The sequence below is a fragment of the Brassica napus genome, chromosome A1 (assembly GCF_020379485.1).
Source record: "Brassica napus cultivar Da-Ae chromosome A1, Da-Ae, whole genome shotgun sequence".
In the NCBI taxonomy this organism is placed as follows: domain Eukaryota; kingdom Viridiplantae; phylum Streptophyta; class Magnoliopsida; order Brassicales; family Brassicaceae; genus Brassica; species Brassica napus.
In genome coordinates, this window is record NC_063434.1 from 24,384,673 (window position 1) to 24,405,227 (window position 20,555).

General features: G+C 39.2%; 2 protein-coding genes across 3 annotated transcripts; both read left to right on the forward strand.

Annotated features, from left to right (window-relative positions):
* On the forward strand, positions 1-5,185 carry LOC106433007. Of its 2 annotated transcripts, XM_013873852.3 has the most exons (4): positions 1-1,850; positions 1,934-2,052; positions 2,138-2,190; positions 2,275-5,185. In XM_013873852.3, exon 4 carries the CDS (start codon positions 2,723-2,725, stop codon positions 5,183-5,185), a length of 2,463 nt encoding a protein of 820 aa, XP_013729306.2. In that variant the 5' UTR covers positions 1-1,850; positions 1,934-2,052; positions 2,138-2,190; positions 2,275-2,722. The 2 variants fall into 2 exon arrangements, with proteins under 2 accessions (XP_013729306.2, XP_048594096.1); XM_048738139.1 differs by having other exon boundaries at positions 2,138-5,185.
* A 3,694-nt stretch (positions 5,186-8,879) lies between these two features.
* LOC125577165 (transcription initiation factor TFIID subunit 1-like) lies at positions 8,880-19,183 on the forward strand. The gene is made up of 20 exons (XM_048738135.1): positions 8,880-11,009; positions 11,080-11,127; positions 11,270-11,367; positions 11,450-11,500; positions 11,614-11,659; positions 11,975-12,229; positions 12,362-12,577; positions 12,898-13,981; positions 14,113-14,315; positions 14,408-14,645; positions 14,783-15,119; positions 15,197-15,391; positions 15,483-15,578; positions 15,684-15,890; positions 16,179-16,385; positions 16,541-17,006; positions 17,090-17,226; positions 17,356-17,412; positions 17,493-18,494; positions 18,613-19,183. Exons 2-20 carry the CDS (start codon positions 11,100-11,102, stop codon positions 18,976-18,978), a joined length of 5,289 nt encoding a protein of 1,762 aa, XP_048594092.1. The 5' UTR covers positions 8,880-11,009; positions 11,080-11,099; the 3' UTR covers positions 18,979-19,183.
* The last annotated feature ends 1,372 nt before the right edge of the window (positions 19,184-20,555 follow it).

Genomic DNA, 20,555 nt, shown 5'->3' on the forward strand with positions numbered 1-20,555 from the left:
TTTACACATCTGAAATATAATGTGTATAATCATGTTGCATTTGTACATTCCAATTCCAAACCATATATACAAAATTGCATTTTTTTGGAGAAAATCAACATTTATTTTTGGTAAACGATGTATTGTGATTTTGCATAGTTTTATGTATTAAGATTGTCTGAAGTTGTACACCTTGATTTGGAACTAGTTATCTTGAATCATTTATCTACCACCCATGGGTTCTGCTTTGTCATATTATATAAATCTTTCAGTTACTGTCTTGTTTCATATTGTTACATGTTACCAACAAATAACCAATTGATTGCATTTAGATTGAGCTAAATGACATGTATTCTTAGTTCTTGAAATCCTCTAGAGTTTGGATTGACACCTTAAGTACTACAACTACTAAAGAATTAAACTTATCCCACATCATTAATATTACAACAACTCTCAAAAATATATTTTACGTTATGCAAATGTACATTTCTTTAATAATATGTACACGACATGTATGTACATGACATGAATGTACAAAATCGACAAGTGCATACGTGTACAATATACATCAATTATCTTTTAACGGATATTTACATGTACACATATGTTTGAGACACATGTTACATGTTCAATATGTTGTAAAATTGTGTACATTTGTTAGTGTACATGTGTAAATTAAAGGTTAGTGGCGTACATGTGTCCAACAAATGTGGTAGTGTACACGACATGGGTGTACAAAATCACAATGTGCATTTAGACTTTGCTTTGAATTCTCATGTGACATTAATTTTGTGTACATATGAACATACATTGTTGAAACTTGTAAATCTATTTTACAGATTCGTAAATGTCTAATTGAATTTATTGTTGAGCTACTTGTAATATTTCAAAATAGTGTACATATGGATTGTTGTACATGTGGATAATGTAATTGTATGTACAGCATATCATGTACATATGAATCATTTTTTTCTACGTTTTTTAATTAGTGGCATTTTCGTAATTTTAACTTCATCCTCCCCAAAATCGTTTAGGGTTTTCTGCAATTTCTCTCTATAGCCGCCAGCCATTATTCTCACCTGAATCATCAGTTTTTTTTCATTTTTTTTGCTTATTATACCTTTAAACCTGTAGAAATATGGTTTAAGACACTATTTCAAGCTCAAAATTACTTTGTTCCTAAAACGTAAATTTTGCTTTTTTTTTATTATTGTCACTCCGCGAGGCGGATGAGTTACAGAGCACGGCGTGAAAGAAGAAGCTTGGTCGTGCTGTTTCATGGCGAAGAAACAGAGGAACCACAATCGTGTTCTTCATCTTGTTTCCGGTGGCAGATATGAAGAGATCGTTTCATTTTGTTTTCCAGATTTTTTCGTTTCTCAGAATTTTTCATTTTGTTCTTCAACATCTTGTTCTTATTACGATCTATCAACTTCTTTATTTTATTACTTTTAGAATTATTTATCTATTAGAGAAAGAGAAAAAAAATGAGATTAAGAATAGTGGGACCCATTTAGTTGCAAGAATAAATTTAGTTAGCTTCTAGTTGTAAAAAATTACCTTGGGAGCAATAACTGCTCTATCTTGTAATAAAAAACTTGAAACTGCCTAGGATGAAAATAACTCAAATTCTAGTACAGTAGTTAGCAATATATATTATTTTTTTGTGGTTAGCAATATTATTATTAAAAGATAAATAGCTACAGGGTTTTATTTGTTGAGAGATAATAAGAAGAAGACAATAGAGAGAAGATAGATCTCTTCGTCAAGATGGTGCACAGGCATTATACATTTGAAATCCGTCAAATCCGTTCACATTTACTCCTAGTTCGTCACCCTCGTCCAACAAACCTGCGATACTTGAAGAAGATGTATTTTAAAATGTGGTTTTCATTTTTGATTTAAAACCCTTTTTTAATCTCCCTTAGTCATTCACTCTCGTTCAAATCTCCAGGAAGGATTCCGGTGAGTTCATGGTAGAAATCTCAAACCTCCAGTCAGTTTCGGAAATGATATCAAGAATTGAAAAACGTATGATAGAACTCGGAGAGGACAACATGAAAATTAAAAAAGGTATCTTTAAATCTCTGTTTGATCGATTATCTCTCTAATTGATTCTCTTTTTATTTATAAGTATGTGTATTTCGTATTCCTATAGCCATGGCCTTAGCCGCCGAACGTAAGGCGGAGAGTCATTGAAGCAATAAAAAAGTAAGCGTAACAATGATTTACATAACTATGGTCATGGTTTATAGGTATTAACAGATTAATTTACGATTACTTTTACTATAATAGTTTAAAGGATACTCTACTCAGGAAGATTGATGCAGCATAGACCGACGTCCTCTTCCTTGTCGGATTAGTATTCGAGTTTTCCTTTTTTCATATGTCGGCTTTCTTTTATTTTTAGGTTACACATATATCCTTTTCTTGTTTAAAAAGGAATATGTGATTCATATATATATAGGCATCGCTAGCTTGTATGAGATACAATTGATTTTATAAGATATTGAGTTTCTTTAAGAGCTTTAACTAGCACTGCGAAGAGTATTCGCAACCCCTAAGAGCTTTAAACAAGCACTGCGAAGAGTATTCGCATCCCTACCATTGTTATCGAAGCTACCTTCGTTAACAAGTTACTTAAGTCAAGATCTAAACCCTAGACCTTCAACTTACACGGCTTCCGCACTCTATCAGTTGGTATCAGAATCAGTACGTTTCGGGAAAAGAACTTCTTGTTTTAATGACTAAGAAAACAGGAGGCGCTGGTGGTGACATTCGGGACCAACACCCGGAGGGAGCCATGCCGGAAATAATTGAGCTTAAAACCTTACTACTCGAGATGCAGTCCGCAACACAGGTGTCCACACAGGTGACACAAACATCTATACAACAACTCAGCGACACAGTGGGAACATTAGCAACCCGCCTTGACGCCTTAACGACAGCATTAACGGCGCGTTTGGACCAACAAGTCCAACCCATCGCCCATGCTCCATTACCGCCAGCTCAACTACAGCAACATAACCCTCACCATCGACAACAGCTCCCACCATTCCCACCCCTGCAACAACAGCAACAAAACCTACCTCGCAATCAACACCAGCAACACTTTCGTCGCCCACAACAACTCGGTGACGCACGAGCTCATGACATAGACGAAGACGAAGCTGACGAGCATCGACGTGTCTATTATGACGATCTACGACATCAACACGTCGTCAATAACCGTTGGGAACAAAGCTTTAAAGTGGATATCCCTGAATTCCATGGTGGCCTTAAAGGAGATGATCTCGTTGACTGGTTGATTTCAGTCGAAGAAATCCTCGAATTTAAACAGGTTCCAGCCACCAGACGAGTTTCACTCGTGGCAACGCGTTTTCGCGGACATGCAACAACTTGGTGGAAACAACTCAAAACCACTCGGTCTCGCACTGGTAAAACTCCGATCCAATCATGGGAGAAGTTAACTAAACATCTTCGGCAAACCTTTTTACCACATAACTATGAACGTACCATGTACACAAGATTACAAAATCTTCGTCAAGGTAGTCGTACTGTGGATGAATATGCAGAAGAATTTGCTTTGCTGTTAACCCGCAACAAGATTAATGACAGCCAAGTCCAGGTCGTCTCCCGCTTTATTGGAGGGTTACGCGCACAACTTCAGACTGCAATGGCACAATTTGACCCTTCCACGATTGGAGAGGCACAGCGGCGCGCAGCATCTCTCGAGAAACAGTCACGAACGTCTAACTGGAATCAGTCCACTTCACGGACGCGTATTCAAGACTCAGCTAGCAGCAACACGCCATCGACGGCCACAAAGGAAACCAGCGATGCGGCAGCTTCGTCGACTAAACCCGTGACACCAGAAGAACAACAATTACGGCGTTCAACACGTCCTAATGCATTATGTTGTTACTCTTGTGGTGAACTAGGTCATCGACAAACAGCCTGTCCACACGCCACACGTAGAGGGCTACTGATCGATGAAACAATCGACGAGCAAGAAGTGTACGATTCACAAGACGAGGATGACTGTGGCAACGACGAGACAACGCACCCCACTACAGGGGATCACGGTCGGTTACTTGTTCTACGTCGGGCATGTTTGACACCACAGCGGCCAGATGATCAGTGGTTACGAACCAATATTTTTCGTTCCACCTGTACAATTAAAGACCGCATATGCAGTTTTGTCATCGATTCGGGCAGTTGTCGCAATGTCGTCTCCGAAGAAGCCATCACCAAACTTGGCATCACCCGGGAGAAGCATCCGTCACCTTACAATCTTGGTTGGCTCAACGACACTGCAATCATTCGTATCACAGAACGTGCGATCGTTCCGTTTTCCGTTGGCTTACACTACAAGGATCGTATGTACTTTGACATCGCTCCGATTGATTTTTGTCATCTTCTTCTTGGACGTCTTTGGGAGTTTGATCGAAAGATTATTCATGATGGAGCTAAAAATACCTACAGCTTTCTCTGGAACGCTCAGAACATCATCCTCCTTCCATCCAAGGAAACAGCCGCGACACCACCAACTCTCACGCCATCACCGGCCCCACCAACAGCGACGCCGTCCCCACCACCACAACAATCTTCGTCACCAACTACATTACTCTGTTCCTATGCAAAGTTTGTGTCTGAATTCCGCTCGGAGGGTTTTGCTTTGGCTCTCTTTCCAACCAGCGAACAAAGTCAACTTAATGCACCTCTACCGCCAGCTCTGAGCAGCGTTCTAACCGAGTTCGCTGATGTCTTTCCTGATGAACTTCCAGAAGGTCTGCCGCCACTTCGAGATATCCAACATCAAATTGATTTGGTTCCAGGTGCAACGTTGCCAAATCGGCCACATTACCGTATGAGTCCATCAGAACACGAGGAGCTTCGTCGACAGGTCGAAGATCTTCTCCGCAAAGGCCACATCAAAGAAAGTCTAAGTCCATGTGCAGTCCCAGCTCTTTTGATACCAAAGAAAGATGGATCGTGGCGCATGTGCGTCGACAGCCGCGCAATCAACAAGATTACCATTCGGTATCGTTTTCCTATTCCGCGCTTGGATGATCTTTTGGATCAAATTGGTTCAGCCAAATTTTTCTCCAAGATCGACTTAAAATGTGGCTATCATCAAATCCGTATCCGACCTGGAGATGAGTGGAAAACAGCTTTCAAAACGAGAGAAGGTCTTTTTGAATAGTTAGTGATGTCTTTCGGTCTCTCTAATGCACCAAGTACTTTCATGCGTATCATGAACCAAGCATTACGACCGTTCATTGGACGTTTCGTCGTAGTATATTTCGATGATATACTTATCTTCAGCTCATCATTATCCGACCATAAAGAACATCTCCGCAAAGTTTTGTGTGTGTTACGCGAGGAGAAGTTGTTTGCAGCCAAGCAGAAGTGTGAGTTTGGTGTCTCCAAGGTCCTTTTTCTCGGGTATGTGGTTTCTGATCAGGGTCTCGCCGTTGATCACTCTAAGGTCGAAGCGATCCGTTCGTGGCCTATACCCAAGCCAGTTTCTGAGGTTAGAAGCTTCCATGGCCTCGCATCATTCTATCGGAGATTTGTAGACCACTTCAGCACAATTATGGCACCGATTACAAACTGTATGAAAGAAGGCAAGTTCGAGTGGACAGGGGATGCATCACTAGCTTTTGACTTGATCAAGGAGAAGCTCACTACGGCTCCCATTCTCGTCCTCCCAGACTTCTTTTTACCTTTCGAATTGCACTGTGACGCATCTAAACTTGGCATTGGTGGCGTTTTAAGTCAAAATAAACGACCTGTGGCCTTCTATAGTGAAAAACTCGCAGGAGCACGGGGGCGATATAGTACGTACGATGTTGAGTTCTATGCTATCGTACAAGCTATCAAGCATTGGCGTCACTACTTAGTTCATCGGGAATTTATTTTTTATACTGACCATGATGCATTACGCCACTTGGACAGTCAAGCTAAAGTCTCTGCCCGTCATGCCTCCTGGATTTCTTATTTACAACAATTTACTTTTGTTATTAAGCATCAATCCGGGAAGAGCAATCGTGTGGCTGATGCGCTGAGCCGTCGCCATAGTTTATTAACTACCATGCATTCCACTGTGCCGGGTTTTGCTTCCTTTGCCGATATGTATCCTACGGATCATTTCTTTTCTCGCATTCTTGGTGAAGCAGAACAGGATATGCGTAGCGACTATACTGTCCAGGATGGATATCTTTTTAAGGGCTTACGTCTTTGCGTTCCAGATTGCAGTCTCCGCATGAAGATAATAAGCGAGATCCATAATGAGGGACACGTGGGAAGAGATAGGACGCTACAGCTGGTTGTGGAGTCGTATTTTTGGCCTACTTTGCGGCGTGACGTCGAGAGGTTCGTTGAACGTTGCCGTATATGTCAGATCGCGAAGGGTAAAGCTTCCAACGCGGGGTTGTATCTGCCCCTTCCCATCCCGACGCAACCTTGGTCTGATGTTAGCATGGATTTCGTTTTGGGACTTCCTCGGACGCAGAGGGGCCATGATTCTATATTTGTCGTCGTTGACCGCTTTTCGAAGATGGTTCACTTTATAGCTTGTAAGAAGACGACTGATGCCGTGAGTGTTGCAAGTCTGTTCTTTCGTGAAATATATAGATTTCATGGTCTTCCCACATTTATCGTTTCTGATCGAGACACACGGTTTCTCAGCCATTTTTGGAGGTCCTTATGGAAATTATTAGGTACTTCTCTTGACATGAGTTCCGCGTATCATCCTCAAACTGATGGCCAAACTGAGGTCGTTAACCGTTCCCTTGGAAATTTACTACGTTGCCTTGTGGGTGATAACATTAAGACTTGGGACACTAAGCTTTGTCAGGCTGAATTTGCTCATAATCATGCTGCAAATCGCAGTATGGGTTTCTCTCCGTTTCATGTGGTCTTTGGTCTGGTTCCTCGTGGGCCTTTAGACCTCTCTACTACGCCAGATTTGACTCGCCATCATGGAGAGGCTGTTGATTTTATAACTGACCTTCAAGGTATCCATAAACTCACTCAGGCTCGTTTGGAAACAGTGACTTCAAAGTATAAAGTTGCAGCTGACACTAAGAGACGGGAACTGATTTTTGAACCCGGTGATCTTGTGTGGGTTTCTGTTACAAAAGAACGGCTTCCTCTTCGTGACTACAACAAATTGAAATCTAAGAAATTGGGTTCGGTCGAGATTGTGGAGCGTATCAACCCAAATGTCTATCGCGTTAAGTTGCCTTCTCACCTTCGTACGTCGGACGTCTTCAACATTAAGCACCTCTCACCTTTCAAAGGCGACAATGATCCTCCTGATTCGTGGACGAATCCTTCTCAACCGGAGGGACCTGATGCAGCATAGACCGACGTCCTCTTCCTTGTCGGATTAGTATTCGAGTTTCCCTTTTTTCATATGTCGGCTTTCTTTTATTTTTAGGTTACACATATATCCTTTTCTTGTTTAAAAAGGAATATGTGATTCATATATATATAGGCATCGCTAGCTTGTATGAGATACAATTGATTTTATAAGATATTGAGTTTCTTTAAGAGCTTTAACTAGCACTGCGAAGAGTATTCGCAACCCGTAAGAGCTTTAAACAAGCACTGCGAAGAGTATTCGCATCCCTACCACTGTTATCGAAGCTACCTTCGTTAACAAGTTACTTAAGTCAAGATCTAAACCCTAGACCTTCGACTTACACGGCTTCCGCACTCTATCAAAGATGAACTCTGAAGATCAAAGAGGGTCTTAAGTTTTAAGTATTGATAGTTTTACGTACTGATGAAATAAAATTCAATTTGAGATAAACCAGATTCAGGATATTGATCTTTCTTTTTGATTGAAAAATCAATTGACAGGAATTATTAAATATTTTTTCAATAACGGTAATTAGATAGAATATATTTAATTTATTAAAGATACTTGTGTAATTAACAATAAAAAAATTTAACCGAATGCGACAAAAAATGATTTCTCAAATAATATTATAGATAGATAATGTTTTGCCAATTATCCCATATTTTATTCACCTGCTAAATGCTTTTAGCGGGATGTTGAAAAAGCAAAAAAGGTTACGTGATTATCTGGTCATCTGGTGTTTAATGTTTTCGATGGTTTAAAACGAAACAATGGAATCCACCAGAATAGCATGTCATTTTATTATTGGTGACTTAAATTGCTGATTTTTTTTTTACATCTTAAGTTTTTTCATATCAATTATATAACAAATTAGTTAATTAATTTAAGTATTATTAATTTCTTAAGTTTTTTCATATCAATATATAACAAATTAATTAATTAATTTTAGTATTATAGATAAAAGTTTATTATGTATGTTTTATAAGCAAAGACTTTTTTCATTTAGTTTGGGTACACAACTTTTGTTAAAAAGTTGAATATAAGATTTTATGTGTATTAAGTATTAGGTAAAAGAACTAGATAATGATGTGGATTGTTAGAAAGTAAAACTAGTTTGTTAAATAAAAAATCATTGTACATGTTTTAGTTACTCCTTTTTCCACCAATCAAGTAAAAATGGTTTTCAATTCATTTACTCCAAAAGTAACAAATGTAAATTAATATTTTCTTTTCAGTTTACTCTTCGTTTCACTTTTTGGATGTACTCAACTAAGAGTTTGAAATGATATGATTTTAATGAGTATTTAAATGATTTTATGTGAATTAGAAAATTTATTATAATTTTTTTTAAACAATTCTAAAATTTCATCTAAAAATATATAAATATTTTTTAAAACTTTATAACTAAAAATTGTATCTAAACACTCTAAATTCACTTGAAAACTTTCAAAATTCATAACTTAATCTATTTTTTAAATAACAGTGTATTTTAGAATATTTTATTAAATTTCAAGTTTAATAATGGTTGATTTAAATCAATTTTTAAAATAGATATTTGAGTAACAGTAAATTTATTATTTAATTTAATACAAATAAATTCAAGCTCTCCTTTGAATACATCCACTATTTTCTACCTTTCTTTTTGCACTTTTTAACTCAAATTAATACCAATCAGAGCCATAAATTAATGAAGCAATATAAAATTCAAAGTCAAACTGTAACATGTAACTCAAGGTTAATCAATATTAAATTTAAATTTGAGCGGTCAGAGAAACACTAAAGTGTTAAGAGGATGCATGCAATGTAGACATAAGTAGGAGCAAAATAATTCGAACCATGCATGTAAGAGGAGACAGAGGGATTGATCAACACAGCAGCGAAATGAGAAGACGATATTAGTGATGGGCCTAACTCACACCCAAAAGCTAGCTCAAGAGTGGAGGTTTACCCATACACTTATATATTGCCCAAGGACCATCATCCCACACGATGTGGGATTCTAATAGCCCCTCTCGAGATGTGGATGGGAAACGGTCCAATCGGAAACAGCCCAAGTCCAACATCTCGGACATACCACAGCAAGATGGGCCATTTGTACAGGCTACATAAGTAGGAAACTGTTTATATGGGAAATCATCTGCTGGGCTTTTACCATGGGCTCTGATACCATATTAGTGATGGGCCTAACTCACATCCAAAAGCTAGCTCAAGAGTGGAGGTTTACCCATACACTTATATATTGCCCAAGGACCATCATCCCACACGATGTGGGACTCTAATAGACGAAAGTTGGAAGATGCAAGAGAGAGTGGAGGATGGATCCTTTGTCTTCACTGTCTATTTGAGTAGGTATTGTCTTACACTAGGTGACCTCTGCTGGATCGCAAGAAGTAACAAATAAGTTGTTCACAATTGCCGACATTGATATCTTCGGGTAACTTGTGCGTTCCTAAGAAATGATATTCTCATGCTAGTAAGTAGCAATGACAAGTTTAAACGCAGCGATATAAGTTGGTGAAAGTTACCACAACATCCGGGTTGGCAGAGAGGCTGAAGCTCTGTACCGTTCTTCAAAGACCTGAACTCTTCTTCACCATTCTTTTAGATATTAGAAGCGCTTTGAAACTAAGAGATTAGAGACCTTGAAGACTTAACATGAACGAAAAAAATTCAACATTATGTGTGCATGCATGAAGCAAGGTGGTTAGCATTTGTTGTAAAGAAGAAGAATAAACTTAACCACATCATAGCATGCATAACGCTTTAGATATAAAAGATTGTAAATTTAAGCTTTCTTCATACCCAATTCATCGATCGAACGAGATAAAATCTGAGTATATTATCTATGTACTGGTAAAACAATACTTCTTTTATGATTCCAAATATTCCACCAGCCGGACAACAACATTAAAACCTAATGTCGAACTCGGTAATCAATACTTGAATTAATTCCTTGTCCTTGGTGAGGATTGACTGGAGTCTGTGTGCAAATTGAACTTTTTAATTGATTATCTGCATGGAACTTCTTCTCCGAGGATCAACAAAATCAGACAATTGATAAGCTTACTCATGTATATGTCAAGAAGAAACAGAGTGGCGGAAAGAAGTTGCAAGATAATTGAAGAAGAGAAGATTTGAAAATAACAGACTCTAGTTCATTGAGAAGGTTTTACTTTCTGTATGTGAGTATAGATAATGTGGCCGTTGAGTTGGATAGATTTTGGATTTAGTTGAGTCTGTTGACTTGAGGAGCTACGTCTGGGTTTAGGCCAGCGTTGTTCAATAGCGTTTCCATAATCAAATACATTGGATTGAGTTGATTTGTATGCGGAGGAGAAATACAAAAGTAACTCTAATGTTAATTGGAGATGTTGAAACAGCTTTCTCAATTGGTTTGGTTTGGTTTGATTTGGATCGGTTAATAACATTAATTCCGGTTGAGAACTAGACCCGGAAAATACTAAAATTTTTATCGGGTCGGGTTGTAATCCTTTATAAATAAACGCCTCATACGATCTATCGAGCCCGCTAATTTGATCCCCCTTGCGATTGGGTTTTCCTCCGATTCGAGCATTGCTGCCTCGGAGCTCCTCTTCGCCACCGTGCGCCGTCTCTTCCAATCTCTCAATCGGCTTGATTCTCCGTCTCCGGTTTAAAGGTTTTCTATACTCTCAATCTCAATTAGGGTTCCAAGGTTGATTCGTGATTCTAAGAAGCGAACTTTGCAGGGCGCTTTACTGGATTCGAGATGGCTGAACGCAACGAGGGTTCTTCAGGTAATATATCGTTGCAATTTAGGCTATTTTAGCTATGTTTATAGGGTATAGTTTCATTAGATAGAGTCTAAGAATTATTATGTAAAATCAAATGCCTGATTATAACAAACATGTTTATTGAAAACTTTTGATTGATTTGCAGAGGACGATGAAGAGTATGCGGACAGAAGCAGGGGACTGGAGTTTATCTTTGGAAACGTTGATAACTCTGGTGATTTGGATGCTGATTACCTTAATGAGGTGATTGTTTTATAGCTTTTACTCTTTCTCTGTGTCTTCATAAGTTATGATTGTGTATGCTTGCGTTAACGATGGTTTTCAGGACGCCAAGGAACATCTTTCTGCATTGGCTTCGTCTCTTCCAGACATAATGGTGACATTCTGACTCTTTTCTAGTCTTGTTTCTTTAAATTTATAGCGAGAGTGAAGTGTGAGTCTTTTAAGTGATGTTTCTTGTACCAAAACTGGTGTTTCTAAACTCAACAGCTGATGGCAAGTTCAGGATGTACAACAAGTGATCCAGCTGAACAAGGTGATGTTGTCCGCTTGTCTCCTGCAGTTTTTTTATAACTTTTCTGTTAGTTACCTTTAGGCTTTAGTTTCCAACGTTTAGTTTTCATTTTACCCTGCTACAGATTTCTACCTTCCAATGAAACGTTCCCATCATCATGATCTTGCATTCTCTTAGTTTGGCCTTGGTCATAGTCTATTTTTAGCTTACATAAGTTGTATACATCAAATTTTAACAAGGTTAGGTGTGAGATTTTTAAATCTGCAACAAGCCCTGCCTTCTATGTTACCAAAGCCTGGTTATCAGTTTGACTAACTGGGATGGTACATCATGTAGATTACAACGAAAAAGCTGCGGATGCTGTTGATTATGGGGATATTGATGAAGAGTATGACGGGCCTGAGGTTCAAGTAGTTACTGAGGAAGATCATCTACTGCCAGAAAGAGAGTATTTTTCGTCTGCAGCTGCCTCGGGTAGTTTATATTCCAAAGCTTCTGTATTTGATGATGACGATTATGATGAGGAAGAAGAACAAGAGGTGGAGCACATGCCATTTGAAGAAACTTTTGATTCTGAAGATAGTGAATCAGGTTTGCTGTTGAAATTGCCGTTCGTGAACAAAAAGATTAGCAGATTAAGTTCTGTACTTTTGGTGTGTCATTTAAGTTCTTAGATGTCTCGGGACCTACTGACTGTGAGACATAAACAATATTGCTTTGCAGTTGTCTTAAAGGAAGACAACGCGTTGGAGTATGAAGAGGAGGCTTCCATCTTGGGAAATGAGGAACGATTGGACACAAATGAGAAAAATGCAACGTCACTGCCTACCCTGTATGTTGAAGATGGTATGGTCGTCTTACAATTCTCTGAGATATTTGCTATTCATAAGCCACCACAGAAACGAGCAAAAAGAGAAAATAGATATATCACTTACAGAGGTACGTGATCTGGAACGGTCTTCTTATGTTTGTTTCTTCTCAAATCCTATTGAGTTCTTTTGTTCTGGACATGAGTTTCTTAAAATCTGCAACAACAATAAAATTTCTGTAGATTTTCAGCATTTCCTCTTAAAATCTTAAGGCCATTAGGTGTTGAAAGCATGCGAACTTTTGTTTCTCAGTCTCTTCATGATATGTGTGTGTATTTGGTGCCTCAAAATGATGTGCTGCGTCCTTTTTGTCTTTATTTTCTCTCTTTTTGTCTCTGCATTCTTGTTTTCTGTTTATAATTCATCTCTTCTTATGGGACTTTTGTACAGATAGATACAAATCTATGGAGCTTGTTGAAGATGATGAGGGGTTACTTCTTAAGAGCCATGGTAGGGTCGACACTCATGTGAAACAAGCTGATCTGATTCAGCTGGATGTTCCGTTACCAATAAGAGGGGATTTACAGCTGGTAAAAGCTGGCACATTCGGAAGCATCATACCAGAATCGAGAGAATTTACCAAGCCAGGACGGGATTCATGCACCATGGGTGAACTGTTGAAGCAGGACTTACAAGACGATAAATCATCTCTGTGCCAGTCACAATCATCAATGGAAGTTTTTCCTCTTGACCAGCAAGAATGGGAAAATCGAATTATTTGGGAAAATTCTCCTGGAGTTAGTGGTAATTCTTGTGAAAGCTTCGAATCTGGAATTGAGTCAGAAAGCCTGCTTATTCAAGGAACAAACTCAGAGACTGAACAAGAAAGCTTAAACGTGGTGAATTCTGGAGAGCAAGCTCAAGCTGAAAATAATAAGCATGTATCTTTTTTTGTCAGTGGCTTGGAGTCTCTTGGTTCACACACTACTAGTGAGTCCACTAACAAAAGTAGACGTCATCCGCAACTCCTTAGGTTAGAATCTCAGTGGGATGAGGATCATCCTAGTGAAAATGACAATACTGGAGGGAAGAATTTAAAGCAGCTTAAAAGGGACACTGTTGGACGCTTTAGCAGACTTGGATTGCAAGAGAGGGATATGGGGGATGACCCATGGTTAGATAGCATAATTTGGGAGTCAGATAAAGAGTTGACCAGGTCTAAACTAATATTTGACCTTCAAGATGAGCAAATGGTCTTTGAAATCCCGGATAACGGGGAAAGCAAAGATCTTCAACTTCATGCTGGATCTATGATTCTATCCCGGTCTTCAAAGCCCAAGGATAAAAGATTTCAGGAAGGCTGTGGCTCAAATTATGGGTTCCAGTTCAATATTTCTAATGACAAGTTCTATATGAATGGGAAAAGCTGTCAGCAACTGCAAGCAAATGCTAATCAATTCGGCATACACAGTTTGAGAGTTCTTCATTCAGCGTCAGCGATTAAATTACAGACAATGAAGAACAAATTGAGCAAGTAAGTGGGTCACTCGTATTTACATTGTTTTCTGTCTGCACACTTCAGATTGCTATCACACTGGATATAGTTCTTTTGACATCCATCTTTTGGTTGTATCTGTTATAATGTTTTGTGTTAACTCGTTGCAGTAAAGACATAGCAAATTTTCACCGGCCCAAAGCTTTATGGTATCCACATGACAATGAGCTAGCGATCAAGCAGCAAGGAAAGTTACCAACCCAAGGATCCATGCAAATTGTAGTAAAGAGTCTGGGGGGTAAAGGAAGCAGGATACACGTTGGCATAGAGGAATCTGTCTCTTCTTTAAAAGCCAAGGCTTCTAGGAAGCTAGGTTGGTTATTTTTCCTTTCACTTTCTGTTTAGACGCGGATTCTATTTGGAGAACTTGAGGTACTATTGATTTCACTGAAAATTGTTTTGCAGATTTTAAGGAAACTGAAGCAGTGAAGATTTTTTATATGGGAAAGGAGCTTGAGGATGAAAAGTCTCTTGCTGAACAAAATGTTCATCCAAATTCTTTGGTCCATATTTTACGCACCAAGGTACATCTGTTGCCATGGGCACAAAAGCTTCCTGGCGAACATAAATCTTTGAGACCTCCTGGGGCATTCAAGAAGAAGTCAGACCTATCTACTAAAGATGGCCATGTTTTCTTAATGGAGTAAGACAAAATCTTATACAAGACTTACCTGTCAAACTGGGAACTTTTACTTTCTTTTTCTTAACCTGCATACTACTTTGTGTCTATTTTGTTCTATGTCCATTTAGTCACCACTACTTTTCATCAATCTGTGTTAGGTATTGTGAAGAGAGGCCCTTGATGCTCAGCAATGCAGGAATGGGTGCAAATTTGTGCATGTATTATCAGAAGTTATCCCCAGCGGATCAGCATGGAAACCTGCTGCGCGATAAAAATGACACTTCAGGGAATGTGATGATTCTAGAACCTGGGGAGAAATCTCCTTTCCTTGGGGAAATACAGGGTGGCTGCAGTCAGTCATCTATTGAAACAAACATGTACAAAGCACCTGTTTTTCCTCATAAGTTGCAATCAACGGATTATCTGTTGGTCCGGTCTTCTAAAGGAAAGCTCTCTCTAAGGCGTATTGACAAGACATTTGCTGTTGGACAACAGGTTTGCCTTTTGAAAGATTTATATCTTTGTTTTGGTTTCATGTTTAAAGTCGGAGTCCTGAGATTGTATCTTCTTAGGAACCTCGAATGGAAGTAATGTCTCCTGCATCAAAGAATCTGCAGACTTATTTGGTGAACAGGATGTTGGTCTATGTGGACCGAGAATTTAAGCATCGCCGCCGTATTCCTGCAGATGAGCTGTCTTTCTTATTTTCTAGCTTATCCGATGCAGTAGTCAAGAAGACCATGAGAATTCATGGTATTTTTCTTGAGGTAATTGTCAGATTCTTGCGCATAAGCGGCATCATGCAAGTTTCTGTTATACATTATCACGCTGACCTCTTTCATGGACTCAAAATTGCAGAGGGATAAAAATGGCCATATTTTCTGGTACAAGAAACATAGGTTTGACAAGATTCCACATGAGATTGAGTTGAAAAATCTTGTGGCACCAGAGGATGTAAGTCTCGCTTTTGTGTTCGTTGCATGTATCATGTTAGTGAGCTTTGAGAGCTATTTCTGGAAATATATATTTAAAGATGCATTCTATGTTTTGTTGCCCTAGGTGTGTTCCTATGAGAGTATGCTAGCTGGGCTGTACCGGCTCAAACATTTAGGGATCACCCAGTTTACATTGCCTGCCAGCATATCAACTGCATTGGCTCAGCTCCCAGATGAAGCCATTGCTCTTGCCGCTGCTTCACATATTGAGAGGGAGCTGCAGATTACTCCGTGGAATTTGAGTAGTAACTATGTTGCTTGTACAACTCAGGTGAGTATCACTTATCTATACTGAGAAGTTTTATATGCAGTGAGTTCTTATCTTTACATTGTATCCCTAATCCATTAAAGGCATGGTCATTCATCCGTTCTCACTGCTCGAGCGAAACATTACTAGTACTTTGCAATAATGACTAGAATCTATTTCAGCTCTATCATCTCTAGTTTTGTTAAGAGGTTTTCTTTCTCCCGTCTCTGGAAGTGGAGTTGATGTGTATTCTTTTGTTGCTTGGCCGGTTCGATTCTCATTTACCTGATTTTCAACTTTTTGTTTGAGTAGGACAGAGCAAATATAGAGCGTTTGGAAATTACTGGAGTTGGCGATCCCTCTGGACGAGGTCTAGGATTCAGCTACGTCCGAGCTGCGCCAAAAGTGCCAGCTGCAGCTGGTCGTATGAAGAAAAAGGAAGCAGCGTGTTGCGGAGCCCCAACTGTAACTGGTACAGATGCTGATCTTCGCAGATTAAGCAGGGAAGCAGCTCGAGAGGTTCGTTTCTTTATTTTAAATGTCTAGGAACCTAAAGGGACACATATTCTCTTCTATTTTGCTAGTTTCCCGTTTCTTCTAGACTTGTATAAAACGTAAAGCTCATCGAAATTTTTTTGACCAAGTGAGATATGGTTGGCTGGATCTCTTTATAGGTTCTTCGCAAGTTCAATGTTCCTGATGAGAAAATGGCCAAGCAAAATCGATGGCACCTGATAGCTATGATACGCAAGCTATCGAGTGAGCAGGCTGCATCTGGTGTACTTAAGGTTGATCCTACGACAATAGGTAAGTATGCCCGTGGCCAGAGAATGTCTTTCCTACAGTTACAACAGCAGGCCCGGGAAAAGTGTCAGGAGATTTGGGATAGGCAACTTCTGTCCCTTTCAGCTTGTGATGACGATGAGTCTGAGAGTGAAAATGACATGGACTCCTTTGTCGGAGATCTGGAAAATCTACTCGATGCTGAGGAGTGGGAAGAATCTAATACGTCTAAAAATGACAAGTTTGATGGAGTCAACGGATTCAAAATGAGACGGCGGCCATATCAAGTTGTGACAGACGAAGATGTTGAAGATGAAGCTGCTGAATATGCCGAGTTACGCCGATTGCTGATGAAAGGTACGTGCTTTTAACTAAAGCATTAGCGCTATTCATTTAAGATTGTTTCGGTAATGAATCACTGACCGGTGGTGTTTATCTAGATGACGAAAAAAGGAATATGAATGCTGAATTTGTCAGAAAGGACAGTGTCAGTGCCAAGAAACATATTGCCTCCCGTCCTGATGCATCTTTCTTAGTTACTAAGAGCAGCTTTTCCAAAAACACAACAAACGTCAGTGTAAGTTCGGAATATTTTAAACCCTTTCCCTCTTTTTTTTTTATTGCTTACTGTGTCAACTTATCAGGTCCTGCATTAGACATAATATGATCATTCTGAGGTGATGTCTGCTCTATCTGTCTTAACCAGGTATTCAAAGAAAGAAAACCAGTGAGAGATAACTTCTTCTGTGGAGCCTGTGGTCAGGTATAATTACTTGTCTAGATTATGAATCTAACATTGAATCATAGAAAAAAACAACGCTTGACTATTATGTTCATGACCAGCCTGGACACATGAAAACCAATAAGCACTGCCCAAAATACAGATCAACTACAGAACCACAGCCCGAAGGTATATATGTGAAGAAGTCTTCTGGGACACCGAGTTCTTCGGATCTATCAGGCCAGGTCAAGCTGGAACCTATCAAAAGCAAAAAGACCGCGCCAAAAAGTCCAACAAAAGTTTCTGTAGATGAAGCTCCGAAGGGAGATAATCCAACTTCCAAAACCGGAGGTCTTACCCTGAGGTTTAAATGTGCTATACCCGCTGGAGGGATGTTAGATAAACCCGGTTCTGAAACTCCAAGACGCTCTATGGAAGAACCTGATAGACCTTTACCTTCATTGATGCCTGCATTTATCAGAGAGAGAGGGGAGAGCGAGTCTCACAGGCCTTCTGTTTCTGGACAATCATTTTCTAATACAGAGAGAAATCAGGCTGCATCAAGCAGGCTTACTATGTCAACCACGCAGCCATCATTACGCATGGATAAAGAACTTGTGATACAGCGGCCGAATGAAAGGGAACAGCCCCAGAAGAAACTTGTTATAAAACGTTCGAAAGTGATAACTGATAGCCTTACACTGAGTTCACAGTTTGAGTCCAGGAAGACAATGAGAATGGCAGAACCAGAAGGTTTTCAGAGTCAGCAGAGATTCAGATTGTCAGAGAACTCACTACACCGGGGACAAAAAGAGGGTAGAGTATGGCAAGAAGAACGGGAGATAAGTACGGAAAGGAACAGGGAAGCAAGGGTGAGAAGGGATTATGCTGATATGACTAAATTTGAAAAAGCCAGTGAGATAGGGAGTGAAAGGGAGGAAAAGGAACGGCAAAAGAAGCTGCAGCCGGAAGTAATAGAGAGATATCTAGAAGGTTATCCTCGTCGAAGAAACGATAGAAAATTGTTAGAAAGAGTTCAGAAAGTCAGAAGCCAGTATGTCTCTGACTTTGAAAGGAACGTGGCACAGTACGCACCTCAACCAAAACGACGCAAAAAGGGAGAGGTACAATTCTCTTTCACTTTATCTCATTCCTCTGTAACCACGTTGCATGCTTTCACTGTGATACATGATCCTATGAGAATTCATCTTTGTTTTCTCTTCTCTGTTTACTTACCAACAGGTTGGCCTAGCAAACATCTTGGAAGTCATAGTGGACACACTAAGAGCCAAAGAAGTAAACGTGTCGTACCTCTTCTTGAAACCTGTTTCGAAGAAGGAGGCTCCGGACTATCATGACGTTGTGCAACGCCCCATGGATCTCTCGACAATCAGGGATAAGGTACGGAGGGTAGAGTACAGAGACAGAGAGCAGTTTAGAAATGATGTCTGGCAGATCAAGTACAATGCTCATCTTTACAACGATGGGCGTAACCCGATGATACCGCCCTTGGCAGATGAGCTGCTGGTGAAATGTGATGGCTTGTTGGAGAGATATAGAGATGAGTTAACAGAAGCAGAGAAAGGTATAGTAAATCTCATTGACTGATTGAGAAGGGAAGCTGTATCCTATTTTAGATGGGATGGTATCAAGTTTCCAGGTTTCAAATAAATTTCGACACTTCCTAATATGAGTAGTGAAGGGTATATGGAAGTAATTACAAAAGTAGTGCAGTGTAAATGAGAATAGCAACAACAAGAATTCTGTTTATATAAATTGAAAGGGAAATTAACAAATGTTTTTGTCGCCAATTTTTAGTAGCCCATGTAGGTAGGCTGACTTGAACACAGGAACTGACTGGTCAGAGTCCTCTGAAGCACTATTGGACAACAAAGGTTTTCAATTGGTGTGGTTAGGTTTAATTCAAAATATAGAAGTAAAACAATATAAAATATTCATACAATTTTAAAGTATTTATTCAATATATTCTAAATTAGATTTATCTAAACATACTCCAGAATTATATTTATTTTCATGTCTTTGTGGTAACAAAATGAGAATCTAATTGTCACACACGAATAGTTTGACGACTAAATCCACTGGAAATAAATTTAAAACTTTAAGTAATTATCCAATTTTCTTGATGAAGTTGTCATGTGTAGGTATTAAAATCTGGAAATGAGATTCTCTAGACTGTCTATTGGTTACTTTTAAAAAATGTTTTCTTATGGGTGTTAATTTTCTAAGATAAAACTACCAATAGCTTAGACACAACATTAAACAACTACGACTGAAACACGTGGCATGTGTCTCATGGGATCGTAGAACATATGGTTAGCTAATTTTAATGCTTAGTTTAATGAAGGTTTGAAGCAATGAAGCTTGAAGCTTAAGAAACAATAGTTTTGATGCTCCTTGCAAGTCGCAACAATCTTCACTCATATTTTTTTCGGACTTGAGCATCTTTAGTGTTTGTTGCTACGTCCCATTAACTACTCTACTGATCTTATTCTCAACCTCAGGGATTAAGTTGATTTACTTAATTCACCCCTATCTTTGATTTATATTTAAAACCCCTAAGACCATCTTTATCGCTAGGTCCTAAGTGAATTTTTAAACAAAATAGTCCATTTATTTAAATCAAAACAAGATAAAAATGGGCTTACCGATCCTTAACTAAGGTTTTCTGGAACCGGTTTTGAAGTGAGTTTTTCCACCACGTGTCAGCAAAAAAAGACACAAGATGTTTTTTTTCTTTTTTCTTTTCTTTTCTCTTTTGTTTCCTCGTCTTCTCCGTCGAAACTTCTCAACTCTTCCCATACAGAAGACGAGGAAGTTGGCTGGAGCTAGCTCTTTCAAGACGTTGAAGGAGATCGAGATCTCGTGGATGTTTTGTTGTGGGGTTATGGTGAAGGTCGCGTAGTGGACGATGGCTTGGAGCTGGATCGGTGTCGCTGAGTAATCAGCCGCTGCGGCCACCGATCGGCTTTTGGCGCTTGCGATGGAGCAGATGAAAAAACGCGTCGTCGGCTTCACCAATTCTTAAAGGTAACATTTTAAACTGAAATATCTAAGAACTGATTCAGGTATTTGATTGGTTTAGGTGCATATGATATGTTTGGAAGTGTCCCTGCTAAAGTAAAATGTAGACATATATATATATATATATATATATAACTTTACGT

Bases quoted from the DNA above. Each gene is read 5' to 3' on its own strand.
- LOC106433007 (XM_048738139.1), top strand. From the start codon at position 2,723: ATGACTAAGAAAACAGGAGGCGCTGGTGGTGACATTCGGGACCAACAC.
- LOC125577165 (XM_048738135.1), top strand. From the start codon at position 11,100: ATGGCTGAACGCAACGAGGGTTCTTCAG. The intron at 15,392-15,482 runs GTAATTGTCAGA...TCAAAATTGCAG, and splicing joins TTCATGGTATTTTTCTTGAG to AGGGATAAAAATGGCCATAT. The intron at 17,413-17,492 runs GTATAATTACTT...GTTCATGACCAG, and splicing joins TCTGTGGAGCCTGTGGTCAG to CCTGGACACATGAAAACCAA.